The following is a 27426-nucleotide window of genomic DNA, read 5'->3' on the forward strand; positions in this document are numbered from 1 at the left end:
TTTTTTTTTTTAATCATTTCCTCATTTTCTGTCAGGGATTGATGAGAGTTGCTTGAATCACTGCTTTTTCCTATCACTACTCAGTCTACACATGAAAATATAAAACATCAAGGCACGTGATCCTTTTGTCATTACAAAGTTGTGGGTACAAGAAAACAATCTCTCAATAACTGAAGCAGAATATAGGGCTAAAAATTAAAAACATATGAATATGTATTAGCATGTGCAACAAAATACATTTACTCCAATATAAATTTATATTGAGTTACAGTTGTTATGGCATTATTCTATTCTACTATGCAAAAGATTATTCACATTGTTTTTATTTAGATAATTCCTGAAGATATTAATAAGATACACACAGAATTAATTTCTGATATCTGAATGCCATTTATAAACTGCTGTTTAGGAGTCATATATAAATGGATTATTTATTTAATGGGTTATTTGTCTAGGTAAATTTCTACATACTTATTTCATTTCTTAAAAACAGCACATAGAATATTTCTCTCAACTCAGTCATTTAACTTATAAGTAAAAATCCTGAAAAATAAACCTAGAAAGAAAGAAATATATAGGCTAAGGTATAGGCTTGCAAATTCCAGGGCTCACAGGGACATTAGTATATACTGTGCCAAGGTCACTCTGTAGGGTGAATGTCAGTCCCCAGTCCCCAAGGGGAATATCCGTATCAATGACAGAAGCTACATGGTAATAAAGCATCAGCATATAAGTCTGCTAATTTCTTGAACCAGTCATTGGATCATGTGAGGATTTTTTGTAAGGATGACCAAATGTTTTTATGCTATCTCTTTTAACCCTGAGAAAGTGAAGTAAACTGACTCTTGAATTTTGTGAAGTAGAGAGAATACTGCTTTTAGAGCTTACAGAAGACACAGTTGTATGGATCCAGTGCTGAATAACCACTTTTTCTTCATATTCCCTGCCATAATCCATTTCATTTTTTAAAATTCACAACCTTGAATAGTTTTCTAAAATTACAGTTAATTTTTAGCTAAAGCCTGGATGTCTTTTCGGCCATTTTCAGCCTATAACTAGTTTTAAAAAAAATTAAAATTAAAAAAAAAATTCATTCATGTTTCAGATGTGACAGAAGAGTTTCTTTTGGCATGGGTTTAACTTTTCCTAAATAAATTTAAAATTCAAGTTGTCTCCCAGTAATTAAACATGAATCAATGGTATTACTTTACAAAGCCAACAGTTCTGGGTGCAAAAGGGAACCCTGTTACAACTCTCCAGTTACATGGTAGAGCCCAAGTAACAAAGTATGGTGGAGGTCATGGTGTTTTTCAGTCCACTTTAATCCATTATCTAGCAATTGCTATATCAGCTCTGTAAGATGAAATACTTCCTGAATATGCAAGATGCCTTTTGAACATCAAATACTTTTGAAATGTATCTGATTGCACCACAGTGCCTGAGAATATTAGTGATGAATTAGTTTGGCATGCCATTCAAGAACAATGCACAGATTTTTGAGGAGAAAGAGCTTCCTTCATTTTTACATCAAAGGCCCCTTCACTCCGGCTGTGTGCCTTCGCTCAACCTTGTAATGTAATCTAATGTGATCTAAATCAAAACAAACATTCAAAATCATTTCAATTCAGTTACGGAGCATGAGAAACAAAACATATCTGTTAGGGAGCAGGGACAGAGACTACAGGGCTGGGGATGAGTGCAGCATGCTGGCAGGGGATCCTGCCTGCCAAAACGTACCCACTGGCAACTGCTGCAGTAAGTATGGGGTCAAACAATACCATGAGGATAGGATGATGTGATAGCTGTAAAGAGATTCAAAGGTGATTTTTCTTGACATTTTCTAATAAAAACAAAACAAAGCAACATACAACACTGTTCTTTTTCAAGGTTCTTTTTGGAAATGGGAGGATTTTTATCACTACTCTGATCTTCACCCCCTGGAGAGCAACTGTTTCTGATGGGAGAAAAATAAACAGACTCTGTTTTAATAATAAAGCTTATCAGCATTCTGTTGAAAGATGATTTTGATGGAAACAGCCTCGCTGTCCCTACTAATCTCTAACACAGATCAATCAAAAGGGCTCTCTGCGTTTAATCCAGAAGTTTATTCACTGGCCAGTGAAACATAAAGAACCCCATTTTTTTTTTTTTCCTTCTACTGTCCAGATTTTCAGTGGAAAGCTGATTGAGCTTCCAATAATTGCTTTAATCTAAATACATTAGTTGAGACACCTGGAAAAAGGAGAAAAGCAAATGAAATCTCCTAATGAAAAATTACACCTTTTTTGCATTGCCTGAACTGACCTCTGATTCAGTGTTTACTGCCTGTGAGTTCTGGTATTGTCTGCTCTGATACAGCTGTGTCTTTAAAGCACCACAAACAGCTGCACAAAGCCCATGGCCCCTTGCTGCTATTTCAGCTCACTCCATCGCTCTTCATTTCAGAAAGGCGTTTCATATTGTGACTAGTGTCACAGGGCAAGTTTTGAAAAGGCAGGTTTTATTTCATACCCATAATTGAACGCCAACAGTGCTGGAACCTAGAGCAGATTTTGATGGCAAATTTCTCTCAAGGCACCAGCCATGAGACTTTTCTGTGCTTCTCCAGCTCTCTGCTCACTGCAGGCAGGGTGGCAACATCCCAGTGTGGGTAATGGCCCACCTGGCCACAAGATCCGCACCATCTCACATCAGGGTGGTGTGGCAAAATGTGGCACACACGCCTGTGCTCATAAAACATGCTTATGCCTCTCCTGCCAAGTGAACCTAGTCTGCTTTGCAGGAGGTTTTGGCATCAATTAAATAAAATGTGACTGCATGTCTATTTATTAGAGCAGACAGATTAGGTAACTGGATGGTGAAATCCTGTTACTTATGGAGGCTGTTTTGATTCCTGTTTTTTGGAGTTCAAGCAATTAAAACCTTCTTCGATGACTGCATGCACCAAAACAAACAAACAAACCACAATAAAATAATAAAATAAAATAAAATAAAATAAAATAAAACAATATAAAATAAAATAAAATAAAATATTACCCAATAGGAAACTACTGGAGGGGAGGCATAAACAGAGTGGCAAAAAAATGAGGTAGACTTCAGCTGGAATATTCTGGGCAGCAGCTGTCCCTTCCAGGACAAAATGAATATACTGGGCAAGCCCAGCAGGTCTAGTTAGATAAGAGAATCCTGGATAACAGCAGTTTTGCCTGTGTACGGGCTGAAGAGCCTGCCTGTCCTCTGAACTTGTGAAAGACTGGGAAACAGTATAAGACTGATTAACATGAACACATTACTCTTTCTCCAAACACAAATGAATTTTTTCAAGCAGAAGTAGCTGTGTGTAATGTGTCAGCAGATGTGTTCTGCATAGAGACATGAGTTCTTCATTTAACATTGCTCACCACCAAAATTATCTCCTTTTAAATAAGATGTCATGTTTTTGTCCTACACAGTATCCCTCTACAGCTATATTTGTTGGCACATAAGCCCATCTGAAATTGCCATCATTTCCCTTGAATGGGCAAAATGCCACCATAGCAGATGCATGAGCAATGAAACTAGAGCGAGTGGCAAGTCAGGTCATATCAGCATAGTCTCCTTTCCAGGAGTGAGGAAACAGCATTCTGCGGAGCTGTTCGGCACCTAAAATATGGGTATAATGATATTATTTATTAACTCTTGAGCAAATTAACACAGAAGAATGCTGCCTACCAAATAAAGGTTTGGAAAATGAGAAAAGTGTTTTAATAGCTACTTTTTACATAAGTTGCACAGAAGAAAATATTGAGTCAATAAATTATTTGTCTATTTAATTTTCTGAAGAAAAGAGCTTTGTCTAAATAAAACACAAAATGAATGAATTCTTGTTTAGCCTGAAATACAGGAAAAAATATCCACAAAGTAAACAATTAATGTAGAATATTCCTTATAAATTTAACATTACCAGTAACACTTAAAATGTTTTTAAGAACCTGCTCAGTTAAATGAATGAGATTTTGTTTTGTTTTTGTTTTAATTATCCCATGGGAATTAAAGTTTCTAAACTCAAGTATTTGCCCATGTCTATTTAGAGAGAATAGAACTGAGAAAACCACAACCTAACATGCTGGAGCTTTTATTTGCTTTTGGAAGAACAAATCTGCTTTAGAAGTTAGGAAAGCGTTACTTTTGTCCCCTCCCCACCCCCTCGCCCTTTTTGTTTGTTTGTTTGTTTGCTTTTAAAGAAACTGATTAAACTTCTGATTATATATTTTTATACTTTTTCATGATATGAATTTGGTTTAAGAGATCTGTTAAATCAGGTTTCAAGCATGTTATCATTACTGAATTGATTACACAGCATAAACATATTGACGGTTTATAAAGGTTATAAGAAGGTATTATCTTTCTTTTTCTGAAATCAAATGAGACTTATATTTTAGAAGAAGGAAACAACAAAAAGACACAAGAATTATTTTGGTTTCATTTTATGTTAACATTAAATACTAAAAAAAAAAAGAAGGTATTGAGCAACCTTGTATAGACACATTTTTTATATGATTAAGATTGGAAGTCTACATAATATTTATATATAAATGATAAATAGGAATTAGTGTAGAAGATTTATCCCTGGTTTCACTGCTTTTTGGGCATAAATATGTTCAATTTTATTGTTGTTATTCTTATAAGGCATATAATTCATTAAAAAAAAAAAGAAAGGAACAGTAATTCTCATTTGATTTTTCAGAGATGCTTCATATGGAAAAAATAGGAAGTGTTTTTTACTTTCATAAAGGTGGATAAATTCTCAGAAATATCAGAGAGGGAGGATAAACACTGATAGTGGTCAGACCACTGGACCCGTGGAAGTTCTCATGCATGTACTTAGGCACTAAAGTACCTAAGTATGACACCAGGGTGTTTATCTAACAGCTGTGGAAAACAACAGCTTGCCACCTTATTTCTGGTAAAACAAGAGCTGTAGATGATGTCATTGATGAATGCTGTGGTTTCTGTTTCCATACTCAGGAGAGGAGTCACTCACAATTTTTGTGGACAAAAGGAAGCTGAGCAAGAGGTCAGAAGGAAGTGATCCCAGCACCAACAGCTCTGCAGTGACTCTGGAGACTCTGCACCAGCTTGCAGCCTCCTACTTCATTGACAGGGACAGCACTCTGCGCAGACTCCACCACATCCAGATAGCCTCCACTGCCATAAAGGTACGGGAAGTACTCTGAGAGAAACCTTCAGACATGTTTCCGGATTCACTAGCTGCTTTTCAGGAGAGATGTTTTGATTAGTAAAAAAAGATTGATTAGGAAAATAACAAATTTTGTCCTAACCATTTTCTTACTTGAATCAAAGCATTAAATTTATAATGAAGAAGACAGTTAAGAGGGGGGTCTAACACACTAAAGATAGTACTCTCGATGAGCATCATATAATTTTAATGCTACAAATGTCCCTTACAGAAGTATTAGGTCATTGAGACAATCTTTACATGTGTGTTCACCAATCATATTTATAGCCAGACTTATATCTGCCTACAGGTACGTATAGTTTATGTTTTCCCTTGCACTCTTTTTTTTTTTAAATATAGTTTAGTGTACTCTTATGATTGACATGAATTAATTTTTACTGATCTTTCAAATATATATGTATAAATGGAGCTCTTGGTTCTACAGCACTGTGGAGGCACATCCTATTTTCTGCTGGGAACTGCTTTGGTACAGTTAAAATACCCAATCTGCTGACTGCAGTAGGTCATTCTTAGCACTAGAGGATACTTGGCTAAGATCAGTGTCTCTGCAGGTATTATGTAAAGCAACAACTGTTCTTTTGAGCAAATCTTTAGCTGAATGTTTCATATTGGAAATAACTGCTCTCAGTCCATTTCCAGAACTGAAGAGCAAATCAAAATGCAACTTGCAGTTGAAAGCACATTAATTATGAGGCTTTTAATGTAAGATGTGATTTAGAATCCACTGCATTTATTGGATCAGACCACTGGTAACTAGGGTCTTTATTAAAGACCATCTGAAGCCAATTTGTACTTTTCAGCTACCGTAGTTATTACTTAAGTAAATATAAATTTACCTCCTTGGGAGTGTTGGGTCCTTTACATACATGCAGAATGCATGGCAGCAACCACTTCATTTGTCTGCTGTTATATAGAGGATATTCCCCCTGTCCCATCCATCTTGGCAACTAACCTCAGCTCAGAGCTGGTCATCCGCAGGTGCTAGACAGTGTTTGGCTCTTCAGGCATAACAGATGAAAACCCAGCAGAACCAACACAGAGTCCAATCTCATCTGGGGGCTGCCTGCTGGATCACAGAATCTTGCTGCAGACTGTCCTACTACCTATCCCTCTGATCTGACTTACCTCTGCAATCTCATCATTCATTATGCAGATCTGCAGCAACCTTTAAAACTAGTCTGCTTCCGTCGAAGCACAGGCAAAGTTTTCCTTCTTTGTTAAGATAATTTATTGGCAGGAAAAGGTAGTAACTAAAGTGCTAGAATATAGAAATGCAGAAGCAAAGCAATCTGTGAAAGAAATGTCTCCTATTAGCTGCGTTTTTAAAGCAATTCTGTGCTATAATACAAAATTAAACCCTGCTTGCTAATGATTTAGGTAATGAATGTTCCACACGTCGAATGTTTTTTACAAATACCACAAAACGACCAAGTTTTCTCTACACACCCCCACTGTTCATGAGATGGATACAAATACAAGTTGTAGTCCATACGCCAATCTGATTTGGGTAATTGACTGCAGCAGGTCTCTAGAAAATGATTTTCACATCAGATGCAACAGTACTGATACATGAAACACTCATTTTGTAGCTTGCTTTCATTGAGATTGGGAATATTTGCATTACAGATTTCTATTGTTAGAACACTTAACTAAACATAAAAACCTGTTTAGGTTGAACACTGAACACGAGCAGACAGAGAAGGCATTTTTTTGTTCTCTGTCCATACAGATTTTTGAAACACTGCAGTGGTTACATTGGAAAGCCATCAAATAATGGTCCAGATCCATGGTGTAAATATAATATTTCCAGATTATTTATTAAAACGTACTAATAACTGAGTTAGACAACAGGCTTGCAGGGCCAGATCTCACCATCCCTGCGGTTAAACCTGGGGGCAGATCTGGCAGTAGTAACAGCCTGCTGGACCTGAGGACAGGGAGGGCCATCACCCATCTCTGTGCCTTCCCCTCCTGGACTGCTCCAGGGAGGGGAGTGAACCTAGCCTGTAAACTTCTGCGTGGGCTAATTCACAGAAGCCTTGTCTGCCTTGCTTTCCACAGCCCTGCTCAAAATGTTCTTCATGAGAGGTAAAACAGGATTTGCAAAGGCAGTCCAAGAAATGTTCCTTCACTTCGCCATAACTCCCTACTGACAAATCCAATACTAAGGTATTGGAGCAGGTGATGATTTTTTCCCCACATTTAAAAATCTCTGAAATTGTGAAATTTATAAGTTTTTCGAGCAATACACAATCATTTTTTGATTGCTGACTAGTTAACAAAAAATATTATGTTCAGAATCTATTTAGTATTTGACACTATCATTTATGATTCACTCCCAGATCGCAATTCCATGTCTTAAACACCATTTGCATGTACATAAAACTTCATTTAATTGAAAAGAAAAAGACTAAAAGGATAGTTATTTTTTGAGTTGTTAGTTTTCCCTTTTTTTATCAGTCAATTTTAGTTAGATTCCGGATGGCTTTTTAATATGCTGTGTACTAGATTCTACTCTACTAAAAGAGTTCTTTATATTTAGGAAGAAAGAACTGAGAATATTAATATGCTTCATATTACTCATGCCCTTACTAGGAAAAACTCAGCTATCCTTTTGGGAATGTGTACCTGAATGAAACAAACAAACAAAAAAATCGGAACAGGCAAGACAAAACACAAATCAAAATACACAGTACTCTGGATAAAATACAATGCTTCAGTGCGCAAATGAGCATCCAGAACCAAAGGTAAGGAATAAAACTATCCTTACCTTTGGTTCTTTGGATCATATAACTACATACTGTAGTGCATTTTTTACCTTTTGAAACAGGTTTCTGATCATGTTTGGAGACATGATGCTTGATTAAATAGGCTGCTGGTCTGTAAACAATTCCAGTGTTTTCATGAATATGAATTAACGTTATATTGTGCAAAGAACATCTGCATTACCTCTGCATACAAATTCATGCAGTTTAAAACAATCTTTTAATCGTTTGGGTTTCTTTATCAATGTTAATGTTCTGCCATAAAGGTGTTCCTGGAGTTTTGGACTTCCAAAACAATCAAGAGACATTTGATACTATATATGCTTGTTGGCTTGTTTGTTTTTCACATTTCCTGTAACTATGGGCAATCTGAAACTGAAACTTTAGTTAAAAACAACTTTGCACAACCATGTTCTTCTGTTTGTAGTGTTCTCAAATGTCTGTCTTGATGACTGTAACACCTCTAAAAATATTCCTCAAGAAATTAGATCATGAAGACACATTCTTTCCTTAAAAATAAAAATGTTTTCTCCTAAAATGAAAAAGGATGATATTTACAAATTCCACCATGATATATATCGTAAACAAATTGCTATGTTAATTCTATGCCTCTTCTTGCAATTTTTCTTTTCTGTTGACTTATTTAATCTGTCATTTAGGCTAACTGATTTGGGAAAGAGATATTTTCTGTTTGGTTGCATTGTAACTTGGTAATACATCAATAAGATTTAATGATCATTTAAAAGGAAAAAAAAGTCACGATAATATTATGGGAAGAAATATTCTCTCTTCTACTGGACCACGAGGCAGAAGGAAAAAAACTGAGCATGCAAGAGCAGAGGGGCACTTGCAACTACTTTTAAAGCACCACCAAAGGTGGATTTGTCTAGGACAGGAAAAGATGAGCATTCAAAAGTGCTATAGCAGTGCTCAGTCAAATATAAGGATAGCAATGAGTAATTCATCCATTCACAAACTATATCTGTTTTTATGTTTGTACATTTAGATCTTAATGCTTCCAGCTTCTTCTTTTAGTGTGTTCTCCACAGATTAAGGTCTAAGTTTTGTGCAGATGGGACATTGAGAGGGATCCATTAAGTCTCTTGAGCTGCAGAGCCAAATATTAGGTCAAATATTAGATGTGAATAATCAAGCTCAATCAATCTTCTGAGAAAATATACGTATATGTATATATCACTATGGATATATATCTGTTTTCTCAAATATTACAAACAAAAATGGCAAAAACTCTTTGGAAAGCACATATAATGAAATATTTTTCTCCCTTATACTTAAAACGATTAATACTTGAGCAACTCATATTTTCAACTCAAATTCATTGAGATATATAGTACCTGATTTTTTTTTTTTTTATTTTCTTACAGGTCTTAATACATTATTTTGTGGGACTGATCAGGAAGATAAGATTTTGATAAGTTTCATAATTATGGTTTTCTGTCAGAAAAGCTGATTTTTGTTACAGAGAAAGGAAAACATTAGGAAGGGGGAAATGAGAATTAACATTAAAGTCTTCAAGCTTAATTATTATTTATCTAGTGTAAAACAAACCTGTAATTCAGACCAAAATCTGTTACTGTGCAGCATGAGAGGAGTACAAGAGATATATTTGATAAATCAAGTTTGTTAATCAAATGTATTTATAATCAGGTTTGTTGATTGTGACATAATTATCTTAAAAAACAAACAAACAAAAAAAACTACTAAACCAAAACCAAATCAAAACAAGAAAAAATGACATTATCACAACTGATTGAAGCTTCACATTTTTACATTGAGAAGACATTGTTTATTTCACATAAAAAGAGGAAAAACCACCAAGTCAGATTTTCCAACTGGAAATCAAATGTTCATGGGAGCTACCCAGAGCCTATATCAATATTTGCCTTATTTAAAAATCTCTGATACATACATTATTTCAATATTATTTTAATGCATTCATTTTAGTGTAAGTAGTTAGGCTCATATGTTAAATCAACAGTTTGCAGCCTTAAGGGCATCACTGGAAACTCGCCAAGAGCCTGAGGGCTGCATCTAATTTGCATATACATTTACATGAATGCACATCCTGTTGTGTTTGAAATATTACAGATCCAACATTACTTCCCTTGTATGCTAATTTTAGAAGTTTTTTCCTATGAATATTTCTCTTCAGATGCACTGACAGCTGGTAAGTCTCCCTATTAACATGCATGTTAGGATGATGGGGCATGTGCTCCTCGTGTTTTATATAATCCTGTAAATTTATGGAAGCATAATACAGACAAAGCCAGGAAAGGTTTTCTTTCTGTTTGTGTTTAATGAGCAATGTTCTCAGCTATTCCAACTCACTGATGCTCTTACCTCTGTACAGCCATACTAATCTGCATCTGTTGAAGATTTAACCATAACTGAATGTCCAGGGGAAGGTCAAATGACCAGAGACCTAGCACTATAAAATAACCCTTATCTGTATGGCTGACCTTTTCCTTCACTGATTGATGGATGGTGTAAACAACATTTGAAGGTCACAAGGTTCCTTAGCACCTTCTGTGACAGTATTCTGTCTTTGCCCACTGGCAGAGTGACCTCAGTGTACTGCCCTGAGATCATGCATCTGTTCTCCTAGCACCTAATTAGGAGACTTTTTCAATGGTGGGTAGATGGGGGCTATAAATAAAATGTCCAAATGTTTTTCTGCTTTCTGAGTGTAACACAATGGGGAGACACAGCAGTGTAAGCTCTTACTCCTGTAAGCAACCCTAAGTCCTGTTCACTGGAAGCCACTGTCAATTGCATCACTTGGTGGAATGACATTATTAGTGAGAATTAGCTCGCACCACTGCCTGCCCTTGGCTGCTGTTGCTCTTGAATGTAGGATTTGCTCTGAGGAAGTGCTATGTTGAGAAGAGCACACAGCCTTATAGGACCATAGATAGTTAAGAGGATGTGCTAAACACTTGCTGAATGAAATTTGCACTAGAACAGATATGCAGAACAGATAAGAAACACCTATAGTTTATAAGAACAGTGTTCTATTGTGATGGTAAATATATCTGATTATATATGAATGACCCCATCTCACAGTGGACTGCTAGAAAGGAAACGTAAATATTAAATGAATTAGCTTCTCAATCAAAACTTGGACTGAAATCCAGACTGTTTGTTTCTTTGTCTGGTCTGAAAATACTTCCTGCTTTTTTTTTTTTTTTTTTTTTTTTTAATTTTTCTTTCATACCTTCTATTTGAATGTGGTTTCCTGTGGATTCAACTAGTTGCTGCAATCAAAAGTGGAAATGCTGCCCTTGTCAAATTCCTGACAAACTCTAAATGTTTCCACAGTTTTGCCTCATGGCAAAATTTTTGAAGCTTTTGAGGGGATGACCTGAAAGCAGTACCGTAATTATGTGCTGAGACAATTACATCATGTTGCTCAACAGGGTTTATTTGCTCAGGAGCAGCCCTGAATTTCTACAGCTATATCCCTTCTTTTTTCTGAAGATAGCTCAATCTCTGGTAGCTCTGGTATCACAGTACCACATGCTACTGCACAGCACAGAATTGCTGTCTCATTATAAAATTGAAATACGTGAGGCTTTATACATTTATGTCTGGGAGCTGTTGGAGATCTTTGGATCAAATTTGCCATAGACATTACAAAATATCATGACTGCTATGTAGGGACGTAAACTAATTCTAAGAATACACCAGCTGTAAAGGTTAGGGATTTATTGCCAGATCTTATTCAGGAGTTTAAGGTGATAAAATTAAAAACAACCTTAATTCATTTGGACAGTAGAGTTCTAATTAAGTAGAAACTCCACATCTGCTTTTCCTCAGAGGTAGTGTGGAGGTCAGCTCTTCAGTTGGTGTAAAACAACACAATTCCTTAGAGAATCTGACCCTCGCTATCCCAGTGAGAGGAAAAGGGGGGGTGGGGGTGGGGAGGGAGTCACGCAGGCAAGCTCATGCAATCACGTTTTACTACATAATCTCGGAGTGCATATTCAGCAACATAATTGACACCATGCATCACAGCAGCTGCAACATGACAATCATAAAAGGATATGCTTTAGCAGCCTCTAACACAGACTACACTTTCTCATTATATTTTCAGTAAAGTGTGTAGAGGAGTAATGAGTGAGAGAAGTTCTAACATTGCCAGCTAGTTGGTGACAGCATAAGATGCTTTCAAAGCAACAAAATTGCACATAATGGAGATGTTATGATATATACTTTGGAAAGACTTTAGATAATTATTCTTCAGTCTTAAAAATAAATAAAATAAATAAAAATAAAGTAGAATAAAACAAAATATACCAAGAATAGACATAATGGAACATAACAAACTGAACAACTTTGTTAAATTAATTATGTAGTTTAGTCAAGAGAGGAGCAAGGAGAAAAACAAAAGACAGGATGAAAAAGGAGAGGAGAGAAGAGAGGAGAGGAGAGGAGAGGAGAGGACAGGACAGGACAGGACAGGACAGGAGATATAGATATCTTATAAATTCTATATGGGATATATGTAATATATATATAATTCTATATGGAATATATGTAATATATATATAATTCTATATGGAATATAGAATTTATAAGATATTTTCATGTATTTTGCTTTTAGGGTTTATAATTAAAACTTGAATCTAGTCTTCCTCTTGAATCTTATTAATTTAATGATACAAACACCTCTGAAAATATCCTTCATGTTTAAATCTTTTAGAGGCAACTGATAATGAGACTTATATCATTGAATTCTCATGCAATTCACAGTTATTTCTATCTTCAGGACTTCACTTGGTACTACAGCAGGATTTACATTTCTGACAGCAAAACTATATAATGCAAGCAATGCATTATAATGTTTACAACATCAATATATGCAATGGCAGAAGCTGCCTTTAAGAAAAAACTCATCCAGGAAGGACTCTTTCTATAGTGTAAAGTGATTGCTATACTGTGCTTTCAACTCTTTAATGTCTGAAGCGATGGCGTTTTCATCATTGTTCTACAGATTTGTTTGCTGAATCAAGCATTCAAAACAAAATTATTTGTTATTTTGCATGGTGCAATCTTACACAATAAATAAGCTCCATAGAAGTCAATGAAGTCAACATGGTTTCTCTGTGCACAAATCAATATCATTGAGATCAGGGTTTTCTCCATTCAAACTCAACCATCATCTTCCGAATTTATCAAACCAGTTTTCATATTCTTTGTTCAGATTACCAAAATTAACTCTCTAATTCCCACAAAATAGGAGCTACATTCCATGTTCTTGGGGGGAGCTGCAGCATTCTACCTTTGATATTTTCTTCCTGAAAAGTAAAATAATAATATATATAATAATATATGATAATATGTACTATAGCATCTTAGCTATACTAGTTCATTTTTTTCTAACAGTTTTAATAATCCTACTAAGTAGAGGACACTGGTATACAGTGTCCTACCTAGTATGCAGATTTGTAAGGAATATATCTTCTCCGAAGTACAAAGAGCCTTGAAAATGAAAATTATTTCGTATTTCTTTCTTTGTCTTCTAATGAAATCCTTACTGTGTAAAGTGATGATAAAATAGTACTGATAATAGAGAAAATGGATTGAAGAGGTACATTAATATTTTTTTCCTCCATCTTATTTTAGTCAATTTAAGTAGACTATTCTTAATCTGGTTGTCTGTTTGAAATACAATATTCATGGCAATACTGAGCCATACATATCATTGGAAGAAATGAATACACTAAATACACATAAAGCATAGCAATTTAGATAATGTTAAAAGTTTTTATTTATTTATTTATTTATTTAGAATATACATGAGGACCTGTGCTTTTCAATTTTTAATCTGCTTGAAATTTTTTCATTTGGCCATATAGATTTATCTATTAAAAATAATCTTGTAGAAAGCAGTTGTTATATTACACAAACACAGGGGTAAAATATTATGCTGTTCTTTCTTGAGGTAAATAATTCAAGCATTACAACTGTTAAACTCCAGAGCATCAGGAGCTTAAAATGGTAAGACAATTAGCAAAGTTAATTAAGATAATTTAATCAAGCTTGTCAATGACTTCAGTGTCAATTTACACTGGGGAGGATCTGGTCTTCATGAAAATATAGGAAGCTAGCAAGTGTCTACAGCACATAGTAAAAGCAGTTATATACTATCTCTTATGATATCTCTTTTTTTTTTTTTTTCTTTTTATTTCTTTTTCTTCTGAACTTCTCTCTAGATTTTCATGCTCACAGGAGCTCGAGGTCTCTTTTTTTTTGGTCTCTTTTGGTTGAAGAAATGTGCTCGTCTTTATGACACATCATTCTTTGCTCTAGGTATTCTCATCTACATCAGGTTCAGAAAGAAATTAATGAAACAAATCCTTGGACAAGATTCTGTACTCTAAACAATTTTTGCACATAAATTCATTAATGAAATATCTGTCCACATCCAAGGCCTAATGAACAGGCCTTGATATTTTGCAGGGCCTTCTATTACCACAAATCAGGATGATTTGAAGGATTTTTCATCTAGGCACACCACTTTGTCATGATAACATTGCCCCTTGAGATTAAGTCTAAGGGCAGTATTCTGCATATTAATATTATCTCTTTGTCTACTTCATCAAGTAAGAATATCAAGAATCACTCGTTCACTATCTGAACCTTTCTAAAAAGCAGTCAGTTTGTTCATTCATGAATCTTTATAGATGGTGAATGAGTTAAGGTTTAGTAGAAGAGTTTGATGAAAACGTCCTTAATGCCATGGGGCAAAGGTATTTTCACTGTCAGAAACATGGAAAACAACAGGGTACAACTCCACAATGTTCCATCAAACTTAATGTTGATATATACTGGGGAGGATCTCATATTTCTCAATGAAAATATAGGATATTGGCATGACTATATAGAAATTTGCCACCCAGCTGTTTTTCCTACCTCTCAAGATTTTTTTTTTATTCTTTGTTTTTCCATTTCACAATGGTCTTTTGTTACAGTAAAATTAGAGATATTTGAGTACTATTTTATATGCATGTACTTAGGAGTATTTTGATTATTTAATGCAAACATATGAATTCTGTTTTACTTGTGTTCTTCTGAATAAACTGTGGAACTTTTATTTGAAGTTTTCGTTTTACTTCCTGAGCTGAAGTACAGTTTTGGATAGATTTGCTTGCATTTATTCTGTAAGATATTTTTGTGTATACATTAAAATTTTACGGGATACCAAGAAAATATAGTTTGGTTCCTACATCTCTTCCAGTTCTCATTTGCTAAAGGTAGTTTCCACAATCTTCAAATCTTGGAGTGACATTAAAAGTTTCTATATTTAAGGTTGAGCATAACCAAAAACTTCCCAGTCCTTAACCTGGATATATATGACAGGGCTTAAGTTTGAAATAAATGGTCTTTTTTTCCAATTAGTTTGACAGACTAAATTTGAAAGACCAGACCATAAAAAAAAACCACAAGTACCAACTCATATTTCCAATAAATTTCAACTGAACTGAGAAACTTGGATTCAGTCCTCCTCCTTTCCAATTTATAGCAGAAAGGCAATAAGACAACAGAATTATCCAGAAAACACTAGGTCTCAGAGGAAAAAAAAACAACAAAAAAGGGGAATTTATTCTGTTTAGGGAAAACTGCTCTGAGTTTATGATTTGTTGGTTTATTTTTTACCAACTGTTTTTTTCTTTCAAATAGTAATTCAACTGCAAATTTGTTTCTTTCATTTATGCCTTACCTTTCCCAATCTTTATTTATTTATTTATTTGTCAAGAGCCATGCTCACTACCATAGCAGCAAGCTTTCTGTTTGCTTAAAAAATGATATCTGAATTTAAATTAGGTAAAATTAATGATTACAATAGTTGTTTGTTTCACAGTAGAGACTCAGAGATCAGTAGAGACACAGAAGAGATCTAGAACTGTGTGAATATTTGCATTGTCATAAAATTTAGCCTCAAAGAAAAGTTCAGTGTATTTACTGTCAACTATTTACCATGAGCTCATGATTGCAGAAAGATGACCTAACACAGCAAGTTAATATCATAAATAAAATGCCTCCTTTTCCAGTCTTTCTTCGCTGGTGCTTTCTCTGCTATGAGTAGTCTGAAACAAGCCTGTAAACACTGATAGTTCTGCCTGAAGACTGGCAGCTGGAACAAAAATAGGAACTCTGTGGGAGAAGTTTCTATGAGTAATTTACATATGAAGATTAATCATAGTAAATGACAAATTTTACTTTTCAGACCACTGGGGATTTATGCTGTTTTATGTAATCCCTGAAAGGTTTCCTTAACACCCCACCCTGCAGTGAATTCAGAAGTTGCTTGGGCGACAAAGAACCAAATGCTACTGACATTTCCCGTATCTTGCGAGAATCCCACAAATGAAGTCCTCAGAACTGCTTGGATGATATAAAAGCTCATTTATCAAATTAAGCACCCAGTACTCCAAGTCTTACAATTCGGGTAGAGTTCATAAGTGCTTACATTTATTTTGACTATGAACATTGCTCCTTTAACTCACTTAAATGACATAGAAAATATCAGCAAACATATACACTTCAAAACAGATTTAACACAGTGTTTTGTGCTTTACTATTTTTAGCCAATTTGGTATTTGAGGTATTTGAGAAATAAATATTTTCTGATATTTTTCCCTAACAAATAATATTTGCCAAGCAACACATGCATTTAGTTTAAAAGATAAGTGCCAGAGATTTGATTTCTGAATCCTAAGTCTCTAATAATTTTTGTAGTGAAAAAGCTGGCCAGTCATATTAGCCTACTTTGAATAAGAATTGTATTATCTGTATCAATATGCTATACATGATATATCATAGAATCATAGAATATCCTGAGTTGAAAGGGACCCACAAGGATCATCAAGTCCAACTCCTGGTTCCAGACGGGTCTACACAAAAATCAGAACTCAGACCACATGACCAAGCATAGTCCAAGAGCATAGTCCAAACTCTCCTTAAACTCCGACAAGCTTGGTGCCATGACTACAGCCCTGGGGAGCCTGTTCCAGTGCGCAACAGCCCTCTCGGTGAAGAACCTCTTCCTGATATCCAACCTGAACCTCCTCTGTCACAGCTTGACACCATTCCTGCGGGTCCTATCACTGGTCACTAAAGAGAATAGATTGGTGTCTGCCCCTCCACTCCTCCTTGCGAGGAAGCTGTAGACCATGATGAGGTCTCCCCTCAGCCTCCTGTTTTCCAGGCTGAACAGGCCAAGTGACCTCAGATGCTCCTTGTATATCTTCCCCTCCAGGCCCTTCGCCATCTTTGTAGCCCTTCTCTGGACACTCTCCAACAGTTTCATGTCCTTTTTGTGCTGTGGTGCCCAGAACTGCACACAGTACTCGAGGTGAGGCCGCACCAACACAGAGTAGAGCGGGACAATCACTTCCCTCAACCGGCTAGCAATGCCATGCTTGGTGTACCCCAGGATATGGTTGGCCCTCCTGGCTGCCAGGGCACACCGCTGGCTCATATTCAGCTTGCTGTCAACCACAACCCCCAGATCCCTCTCTGCAGGGCTGCTCTCCAGTGTCTCATCGCCCAGTCTATACGTATAGCCAGGGTTGCCCTGTGCCAGGTGCAGGACCCGGCACTTGCTCTTGTTAAACTTCACGTGGTTAGTGATTGCCCAGCTCTCCAATCTGTCCATATCTCTCTGCAAGGCCTTTCCACCCTTGACAGAGTCAACAGCTCCTCCCAGTTTAGTATCGTCAGCAATATATGTATTTATTGCAGCAAAATTTGGAATCAGATTCCCATCTCAAGTGTTTTTTCTGTGCCTTTACATAAATCCATGGGATTTAAAGGCTGAGTATTTGCTTTTCCCACACATTAAATTACACAATAGTAATGGAACAGCACAATTAATCAGAGTTACAGAACAATAAACCTAAACTAGCTAGCAAAATCTAGCAAAAAGGAGACTTCATATTAAATGAAGTTAAGAACTTCAATATGAAGTTGCTTTGATTTTCTACAACAAATTTAGCCAAGAATTTCCCTTTAGTTTGAACATCTGAGAGGGGCTTAATGATTAAACTATAGATCAGTTGTAATTGATAAGTTGATAGGCAGGAAAAAAGTGTAAAAAACTGTCACATAAAAATAAGAATTGTACAAAACTATAAATGGAGACTTGGCATTAATAATGAATCAGAAAGGGCAAATGTGTTGCAGTCATTTACCAGAAGGAATAAATGGACAAGAAGTAATAAGGATAGAACCTAAAAATAAATCCTTAAAAGCATTCAATTTTTTACATAGAGAGCAAACCAGCAGACATGCATATTATGGACAGTAATGTGATTTCTTTTGAGAGGTTAGAATGACAATCCCAAAAGGGGTAATTTGACTGGAGTATGGTAAAATAAAGTGGACATGTAAAATGTCCTTCTTGCAGATGTCAACGTATGTGAGGTGCTGAATGTTAGGAACTGTAGTGCTATGGCCAGCAAAAATAATTCTGTAGTTTATATGCATTTGACAGGAGGAAATATAAAATGTGGGAATACCTTAAATTAGTAAATTTTTAATAATGCTATCAAAGACATTGCGAATAAGTTTTAAACTTGTACTGAAATATTCAATATTAGGTAAGATTGTGGAAAATCTGGATCTTAATTAACCTATTCTTATTACTTTGATTTTTGAGCTTAAAGACTGTACTTCTTTTCGTGTTATTTTTAAGTCCTAATATCTTTAACACATTTTTTTTTAATACAAGTGGTTTTTTTTGTTTTTGTTTTCTAAAAATTTAATATATATAATTTTTAAAAACAACCACAGGTAAAAAGCAAAATGTTTAAAAACTATGCAGAAATAATGTTTATATTAATCTTGACCTTCTTTTCCTGTGGTTTCACAAAGGAATATTTTGACTTCGTATTCTGATTCTAGAAAGACTTTATATTTTTGTGTATACGTTCCCAACCTAAGACAATGATTTTCCATCCAACTGCAGTATTACTATGACTAATAATATCTGTGAGTCTTATAAATTGTGAAATTGTTCTATCTTTTTTAAAACCGATGGGGACACAATGAAAAATCCCAGTATCTTCAGCATTGTATATTGAAACTGAGCAATGAAGATATAAATCCTATTCCTAATCCTTTTGGGAAGTCCTTGCATGGGATTTTCCAGTTGGGCTAAATAAAGACAGGTGTCCCTTTACATTATGCATCCCAGGACTTTTTTTTCTGGAGCTTTTTGTGCACTATATAATAATTTTATTATGTTTGGAAAAGAAGTGAGGGCTAGGGAGTAGGCTATACTTCATTGAGCTTCTTTGCTTTTGCATTCTGCAGACACCATGAGATTTTTATATCCATTAAATATTATTTTAATTTGTAACCGGTGCTCTTTTTTGTATCTAATTTTATCTTGTAAACAAAATATATAGATTTCATTTATTATTATTATTATTTTTTGCTCGCCTTTCTATTTATGCAATAAAAGTTGTGAAAAAAAATCCTAGTAGTATTAATTCAAGATGTGGGTTAGCAGAAGTATCTAAGTGTAAACAAATATAAAATATTGAGCTTTTATTGCACTAAGCATTTTAATGGACTAAGAAGTCCATTACTTCTCCATAAGAGAACTTTACTCTCATGTATTCCTCAAAAGTTGTTAAAAAGAATAACTTGTTCTTTCAATGAGAATGCCTATCCTCATTATTTGTCATAAGGCTGATGCAACCCTTGATTCCTGGAAGTGCAGGTAATAAAGGTTTTGGCACTCCTACCCAGACAGCCTAATTTTCTGGGAGCTTTCCTGTTGCTTCAGATAAAGATACATGGGAATATGGCATCTGATACACAGTGGATTTAAAATGTCCTTGAAAAGGGAAGATTGTGGCTCCAATGTCAGAACTGTCAATGTTGCCAGCAATTTCAGTTGGGGTAATTCCTCAGCTTCAAGTTCCAGAGCCTCAGAAGTGTTGCAAAGTTTGCAGAGCTAGTGTTATGGAATAGCACAAGGAATAATCCTTTTTTCTTCCCTTCCCCACCTCTATCCCAGCTGTCTTTAGAAAGCTGTTTAACTTATATATGTTTTGGTAGCTCAAAGCTGGTGCATTCCTGACTGTCTTCATTTCTTCTCTAAATTTCCCATGGCACAGCATAGATTCAAAAGTTTGTAGATGTTCATGTGGATCCTCCTGCAATTAGCAGTTAACAAATTGTTGTCTGAAATAGTGGAAAATAGACCTGAACTGACAAGTGATTGCTCTGTATCAGATGAAAATAAATAGTCCCCCAAAATTGTTATCTTTTATAAGAGTGTAAAAACAGAACAGAATTAAGATAGTCTGAGTTAATTTCCAATTCATAAAATATTCTGATTTCCAAGGTATTTAATGTTTAATGTGGGGATAATACCTTTCAATTCTTTGTCATTGTAATGTAGCAGTGTAGCTCACAGTGCATTCCTGAGAATAGAGAAACAAAGGAGTGAGAGGGATTATGCTGATCCACTGGTAAGTTTTATTGCTGTGTTCAGTGAAACTGAAAGTTGTCTCCTTCCCCAAAATTTGAAAGAAGTTCTTATCCCACTTTTCCTGGTTAATGAACATTTTGCAATTTATTTCATTTGCTGAAACATCAAGTTTACTGACTGCTACGTCATATAACATCAGTTGACAGAAAAATAGGATGGTAGTGATTCCAGATTTTCTCAGTTAGTGGATTCATCAAACTAAAAAGTCAGTCTTATACTAACAACACAGCTGATGGAAAATGTGTTGAAAATGTCACATGCCTATGAGGTATTGCTTTAGAATACTAGCAATTCTAAAATCAAAGAAACAACAACAACAACAACAACAACAAACAACAAAAAAGCCTACCACCAACAAAAAGCAAACTCCTAAAATGGCATCCCGTGGGAGAGACCGCACGTGGAGCAGGGGCAGGGAGTGACCGTGAAGGAGTGGCAGAGGCGAAGCGTTATGGACTGACCACAGCCTCCATTCCCTACTCCCCTGCACCACCTGGAAGGAGGAAGTAGAAGAGGGTGGATGGTAAGGGAAGGATTTTAATTTCCTTTTAGTTTAGTCTGCTAGTAATAGACAATAAATTATATGAAGCTCCCTTTGCTGAATCTGTTTTGCCTATGATGATAGTTAGTGAGTGATCTCCTTGTCTTTATCTCAGCCCATGACTCTCTTTTCGTAATATTTTCTCCCACTGTTCTTTTGAGAAGTGAGAGAGTAGCAAGGTGGGTCTTAGCTGTCCATCAGCATGAAACCACCCCACTGCATTGGAAGGAGAGCCACTTCTAAACAGAAAATACAGTTAGGTCTTATTCATGTGATCAACTTTTCTTAAAGTGAAATGAGCATTGACTTGAATGTACATGGATGACAAGGTGAGGAAACATGGGCTGGAAGACAAGTCCTGAAGGTAGGGTCGACAGGGAGTCATACAGAAAAATTCTAAAGACAACAGGGGATGAAAAATATGTGCTGTGATAACATCCAGCCAGGCAGCCCCTTGTGACCCTTCTATTCCATATCAAGGCCACATATACACCTGGTTTTGTAGCTCACAGGTATGATTTATCCCTTACAGACCTTTGCCTACCACCATGAAGTGATCCTTGCCCCCTTGCAGCACTACTGGACTATGGATGCCATTGTGTCTAGGTTAACTAATGTGTAATTACGCTGGGGACTTCCAATTATTTTAGGAACTGCCAAGCACTGTTACTATGCAATTAATCCCACTGAATGATTTATGAAGGAAAGGACTTATTTAGTGAGTGATGGTGGCAGGATCTAGTTTTACCTAACAATTTATTCCTTGCATAAAAAGTTATTCCTCTTCATCAGATGATGCTCCAAAATATTAAATCACTCCAGTTTTGTCTTTTTCCTTGGGTTTCTTCTCCTGCCATGCCTTTGTTCATTCTTCTATATGTACCAGTCATTCAGAAGATACCTTCTTCCAACAGTGGTATCACATATATATGAAGAATTTCCTCTAAGTCATTATTTAAATGTTTAAAATATTAAAGAGGGTAATATGAATATGAATGCAGCTGCCTATTTTGAAGTGACTAGCATTGTCTCCTTCTCCTTTATGTGCTTAGTTATCTTCCTTAGAAGCCAAATACATTTTAAAAGAGTCTTCATAAAGAATACAGTCCTTTATGCAAGACAGCCTACCATCTCTGGATGGGCATGTAGTTAAGAATATTAGCTATGTGTATTTCAAAGAACACACCAGGAAAAAAAAAAAAAAAAAGCTCTGCAGAAATATATTTTATTCTTATTAGGAGAACCTTCTGTAGGCTTAATTATCATGGACAAAATAAGTACAGTTTCCCAGGGAAATACTACCCACTGATATCACAAGAATTCAGCCCTTAAGCAGTGCTGGGAGGTATATACTCAGTGCACTTATAATCGGGTCATTATCACCATGGTTATGAGTTTTAACAGACTGAAAACTGTAGGCATTTGTCTCATTAATGCCACATGTTACAGTTTATTTCTGGGAACTGAAAATCCTGCTGCCCAGGGAAACGTGTGTTGTGATAATCTTTGAAAACAAGGCACTTGAGAATAGTTTGCTTGGTTCACGTCAGATATTTTGTTACTGATTCTTAGGGGCTTTTCATTATTAAATAACTGTTCTGTTGTATTTTGGTTTGTGAATTAGTGTCCTTTACAGACTGTGGATCAAGCTCTTGCAAATCAGTGTTCTTTATTCATCTTTATTTATCTTTATTCATCTGCAATCACTTCTGGACTATACTTGCATCTTAGCATACACTATTTACATTTAACCTTTCCCTCCTGTTTTTGACTTAGCTTTTATTGTACACTTTCAGACAAAACACTTCAGCTCTGATCCTGGAACGGAATATAGTCATACTTCTGTGTTTGGAAGATACTTAAAGAAGTGCCAATTCCTTTCCAACATTTCTTCTATCATTGTATCTTCTTCCTGTGACAGACAGAAAATGCAAAATTATCAGTGATTTTCGTAACACCTGCATTGAGACAGAATTAACTCATTTGGATTCTACCCCCCCACACATTTTTTTTTTTTTCGCCCTTGTAGTCTGCTTTTCTACTTAAAGGATTTTCCCCAAAATAAAATCCTTGCACTTGATCAAATAATTTGTAAGTAATTTAAAGATTTCTTATGTAATCCACATTTCATTTATTGACTACTCACATTTTTCTTCCAATTTGCAATCTTTGTTGAGTAGGGCTTGTGCAGGGTATAATACAGTATATGTAACTTTGGCCTCTGACTAGAAGTGCCATCCATGGAAAGCTGGAGTTTGGCTGTTTTATAACTGTTTTTATCTGTTTTTGGTGTTTGGAGTTATGTTGGAACTATACAGTCTATTTTCTTCTTCCAATATGTTCTGTACACAGAAGCTTAAAATACTAGAGAAAAGGATTAGATGGAAGACGGCTAGAGTACTTTGAAAAGTAAAAGAATGCACAATAGAAATATATAGATTTCAGTGAAAATCTAATGCTTAGAAAAAGGCCTTTTATATGGCTCTATTTTTAGAACATTATTTATTTATTATTTTAAATTATTATTATTTTAAAACAATATTTTATTGTTTACCTACAATGAGCAGTAAGTCATGAGTGTCAGGTCAACGTAGCCCTTTCTGTGAGTTTATGTCCACAACAAAATCTAACCCTGCTCTTTTTTTTTTTTTTTCCCCATGTATTTAATTTTCATTTGAATCAGTGATTTTATATGACTGGTCCTTAGAAAACAATAATAAAAAAACCAATACCTTTTAATGATACTTATTTCCCTTCTGCTTCTGTGCACACCTAGATACACCAAGTGTTGTCACTTCCATAATCAAAACAATGGTTATTGCTATCTGTGTTTTGCATCATCCAAGTGAAGACCTGAAGTTTCATGGAAAAAAAGAGATATAATTATACAACTACTTACTAACCTTTTCTATTTTGTAATTGCAGGAAGCATAAGAATAAACAGAATGAATAGGAATTTGTAAAACTGTCTTTATAGTTCCTACATTTCAGATGAATTCATGAAGCTGCATTGCCTTATAAACAAATGATTGAAAATAATAATTAAAAAAATGCAAAAATAAATGGATCTTTGTATAAAGAATTGCAGAGATAAATGCTGAACATAATCTTTCAGAACTAGGATAAAACTTATAACAACCTTCATTCCTATTTTATTTTCTTCGGGTTATTTATCTTATTTAATGTAGGTGCCTGTCTTTGATACTATATAAACAGTTTAGTATTCCTTATATGGGCTCTGAGTACGATAAAAAATGGGATTTTAGAATGAAACTTTGATCACTTGGGAGAAGAAAGGGCCTGGAGGGTCAAGGATAAATCAAAGTTGTTGTTCTGGCTGTGTCCCACACAAATCTGATATCCATGCAAGAATTTTTATGTTGATTCAGGATGATTAAGCAAAAAATGAGGTAAATCTGGCCTTGGCATAAATATCAGACACTGCCAAATTTGGGCAGGGAGTAGAGATCCTGACTACATCTATTTCCTTGCATGGCTGGCACTCTGCTACCAGATTAGGCTGAAACCATTTCAACGTGTCCTCCCCACAGGCTGATGGCATTGCAAAGGATATCCTTCTCAGTTCCCAGGAATACTAATTCAGAGTGACAGAAAGGGGCCAATAACTTGGGATAGCGTAAGATTTCACACTTATTTTGTGAAAATTTTAGGGCTTGGAAAATATGAAACAATGTATAGATAATCTCAGTAGTTTAAGGAATTGCATGATCCAGCTGCAGCCACTCACACATGCTGGTGGTAGCACAGACACTGTAAGACCACTGGGTGATCCTAAACAACATAAACATTCATGAATTATTTTAGTAAATCTCCATATTCTTTTCAAAACAGATTGTTTAAATAGTAGGCTTCCTTCTGTTCATAAGAGTTAATGTTAGACGTCTGCTGCTCAGTGGAGGTGTAAATTTTGGAAATGAGCTCTTTGACCCCCTAATTTAGACTTATTCTCCAGGAGATTCAGGGTAGAATACACTACCTGAAGTAAGAAACAATAGAAGCAGTTGTATTCAGAGCTGAAGCAAATAAACAAATAGATGCAAATGTCCAAAATCTCTGAGACGATAAAAAAACGAGAGCGAGGAAGTTCCAAGATAGTGTCTTGTTGGAATGGACGATACAGGAATTAGTTGTATTTTGGCAGTGAAGAGGACTGGGAAGATATCCCATGGCCAGCATTTCCTGCTAGAGCTTTTGCATTACTTTTATTCCTCTTTCAACGTCCTCTTTCTTTCTGGTGTTGGTATAAAGGGGAAGGAATTCCAAAGCCATGAATTTTCTACCGCATCCAATCCAGTTAAAAAAAAGTGAGATCTTGGTATACCCACCTGAGATTTCGAGATTTTTCCTCGGCTACCTATAGAAGCTATAACAGCCATTGAGACACTGCTTGGCTGGCTGTGGAGCTGCCAGCCTGCCCTCTGGGCATCACAGCAGAGCTTCAAAAGCTGTAGCAATTAATTGCAGAGAAACTGGATTAGGCCCTATTTTTTTCACTTACTGTGGCATTTAAAAAGAAATTAGCTTTTATAATTGGTTTCTGGACACTTAAGTATCATATATAATATTCCATAAAGTATATAAATCACTTGCCTTTATTATTGTTATTATTATTAATAATGTATTTACTCATTTAACAAACTGTATGTTGCCAAGCACAACCCACCACTGCTAAGACAAAGCTTTATTTGTGGTGATATTATTTTGACAAATTTAGATGTATTTTGATCCTGTGGTCATTGATTCTGTGATTACAATAGCCAGGATGTCTAGAGTCTTACATCTAATCTTATTTTAGATCTTTCCCAGATGAAAGATATCCCACCATCACCATTATAAGCACAGCTCATAAAAGGTTTTTACTTCTGAATCCTGCTGTGCTATACAGAAGAAGTCGAAGTTTCTTTATGATTTCAACAAGGAGTTGCCATGTGCAGAAGTTTCATCAATGAAAATCATAGTCTGCATTTTTATGAACCATATTTATTAAATTCATTCTTATTCCCATAGCTATGAAGAAATAAATCATCTGTAGACTGTTGGCCCCTTCCCTTCTATAGAAATAGCACTCTCCCAAGTTTGTTGTACTGGTAAAACATTTACAATCATACTTGTCATATACAAAATGAGCTATTTCACCTTAATTAAGTCTGAAATGTACAGACAGCTGAATTAAAGGGAAACTTTATGCAACATGCTTCTGAACTCTTCAGTCTGTTTTGAATAATGCAGCAAATGCTTTTCCATTCCCTTACCATCAGGTAACAGAAACGCGGACTGGTCCTCTTGGCTGCAGTAACTATGACAACCTAGATTCTGTCAGTTCTGTTCTGGTTCAGAGTCCTGAAAATAAGATTCAGTTGCAAGGTATGTAGGTACAATTTCATTAATCTGTTTTGGAACAGGATGACATTTATCACACTATTTGTTTTTCTTTTTTCCACCTCATGAAAGGTCATTTTCTTTCTATTTTTTTTTCCTTCCCCAATAAGTATATTCTAGGCAAAGTTAAAGAAATGGCAGTAACTCATGTTGCCTTTGAAATAGAAACAATTTCTGTGCCCATCAGAAAATAATCTGAATAATGCTGTTAACATTTTACAGCCTTATTTAGCAACGACTTGCTCACCTTTTACAAAGCTTGAATTCCCACGGATTCTACCAAGCAGAGAATGACATTTACTGTGTTCAGCCTGTTTTGCACATTTTGAGTAGTGGCTTATACGTCATGCAGTCACCCCACTGGAACAAATGTAGTCACTGGAGGAGCAGGACATAAATATACAAAGGCTTTGAATAAAGCAGAGTCCAAAGACTCCTCTGGGACTTTTAGAAGTTTAGGCATCTCACTCAACAGAAAAAAAAAAAAAAAAGGAATATATATATACACATGTATATATAAAGAGGATTAATTTCTAATTCATTTGTTGTTAATTCCAACAGATACATATCCCAAATTGCAGATTAGGTACCTAAACATTTTTGAAAGTGAACCTCTAGGGCCCTTAGTAGTTATTGTTTTTTTGTTTCAGTTACGCAAATGTAACACGAACAACTTTTTATTATTATTTTGAAAACAGACTAATTCTCTTTATGTTTTTGTGTATACCTGTGTATATACAAAGAGAGAAGAATATGGTTCTCAGTTTGCTGTTACAGGTAGCTTCACAATTATTTCCAGCTGTAAAAAAATTTAGTATTGGTTCATATCTCAGTTGGACATATAGTATGAAGTTGTTGCTGATTATTAAGATTGTCTGTCAGGGAAAGATTATCTTCTTGTCTAATACATCCATTTTTTTTTTTGTTTTGTTTTTTTCGGGGGTGGGGGGAA

General features: G+C 35.5%; 1 protein-coding gene across 3 annotated transcripts in view; it reads left to right on the forward strand.

Annotated features, from left to right (window-relative positions):
• The window catches only part of BRINP3 (BMP/retinoic acid inducible neural specific 3), a 252538-nt gene that overhangs the window by 147491 nt on the left and 77621 nt on the right, over positions 1 to 27426 (forward strand). For all 3 annotated transcript variants that reach the window (XM_035537312.2, XM_050712418.1, XM_050712419.1), the window contains 2 exons: positions 5008 to 5198; positions 26354 to 26459. In XM_035537312.2, coding sequence (XP_035393205.1) covers positions 5008 to 5198; positions 26354 to 26459 — 297 coding nt within the window. The remainder of the gene's footprint in view (positions 1 to 5007; positions 5199 to 26353; positions 26460 to 27426) is intronic.

This window comes from Cygnus atratus, chromosome 8 (assembly GCF_013377495.2).
Source record: "Cygnus atratus isolate AKBS03 ecotype Queensland, Australia chromosome 8, CAtr_DNAZoo_HiC_assembly, whole genome shotgun sequence".
Lineage (NCBI taxonomy): Eukaryota > Metazoa > Chordata > Aves > Anseriformes > Anatidae > Cygnus > Cygnus atratus.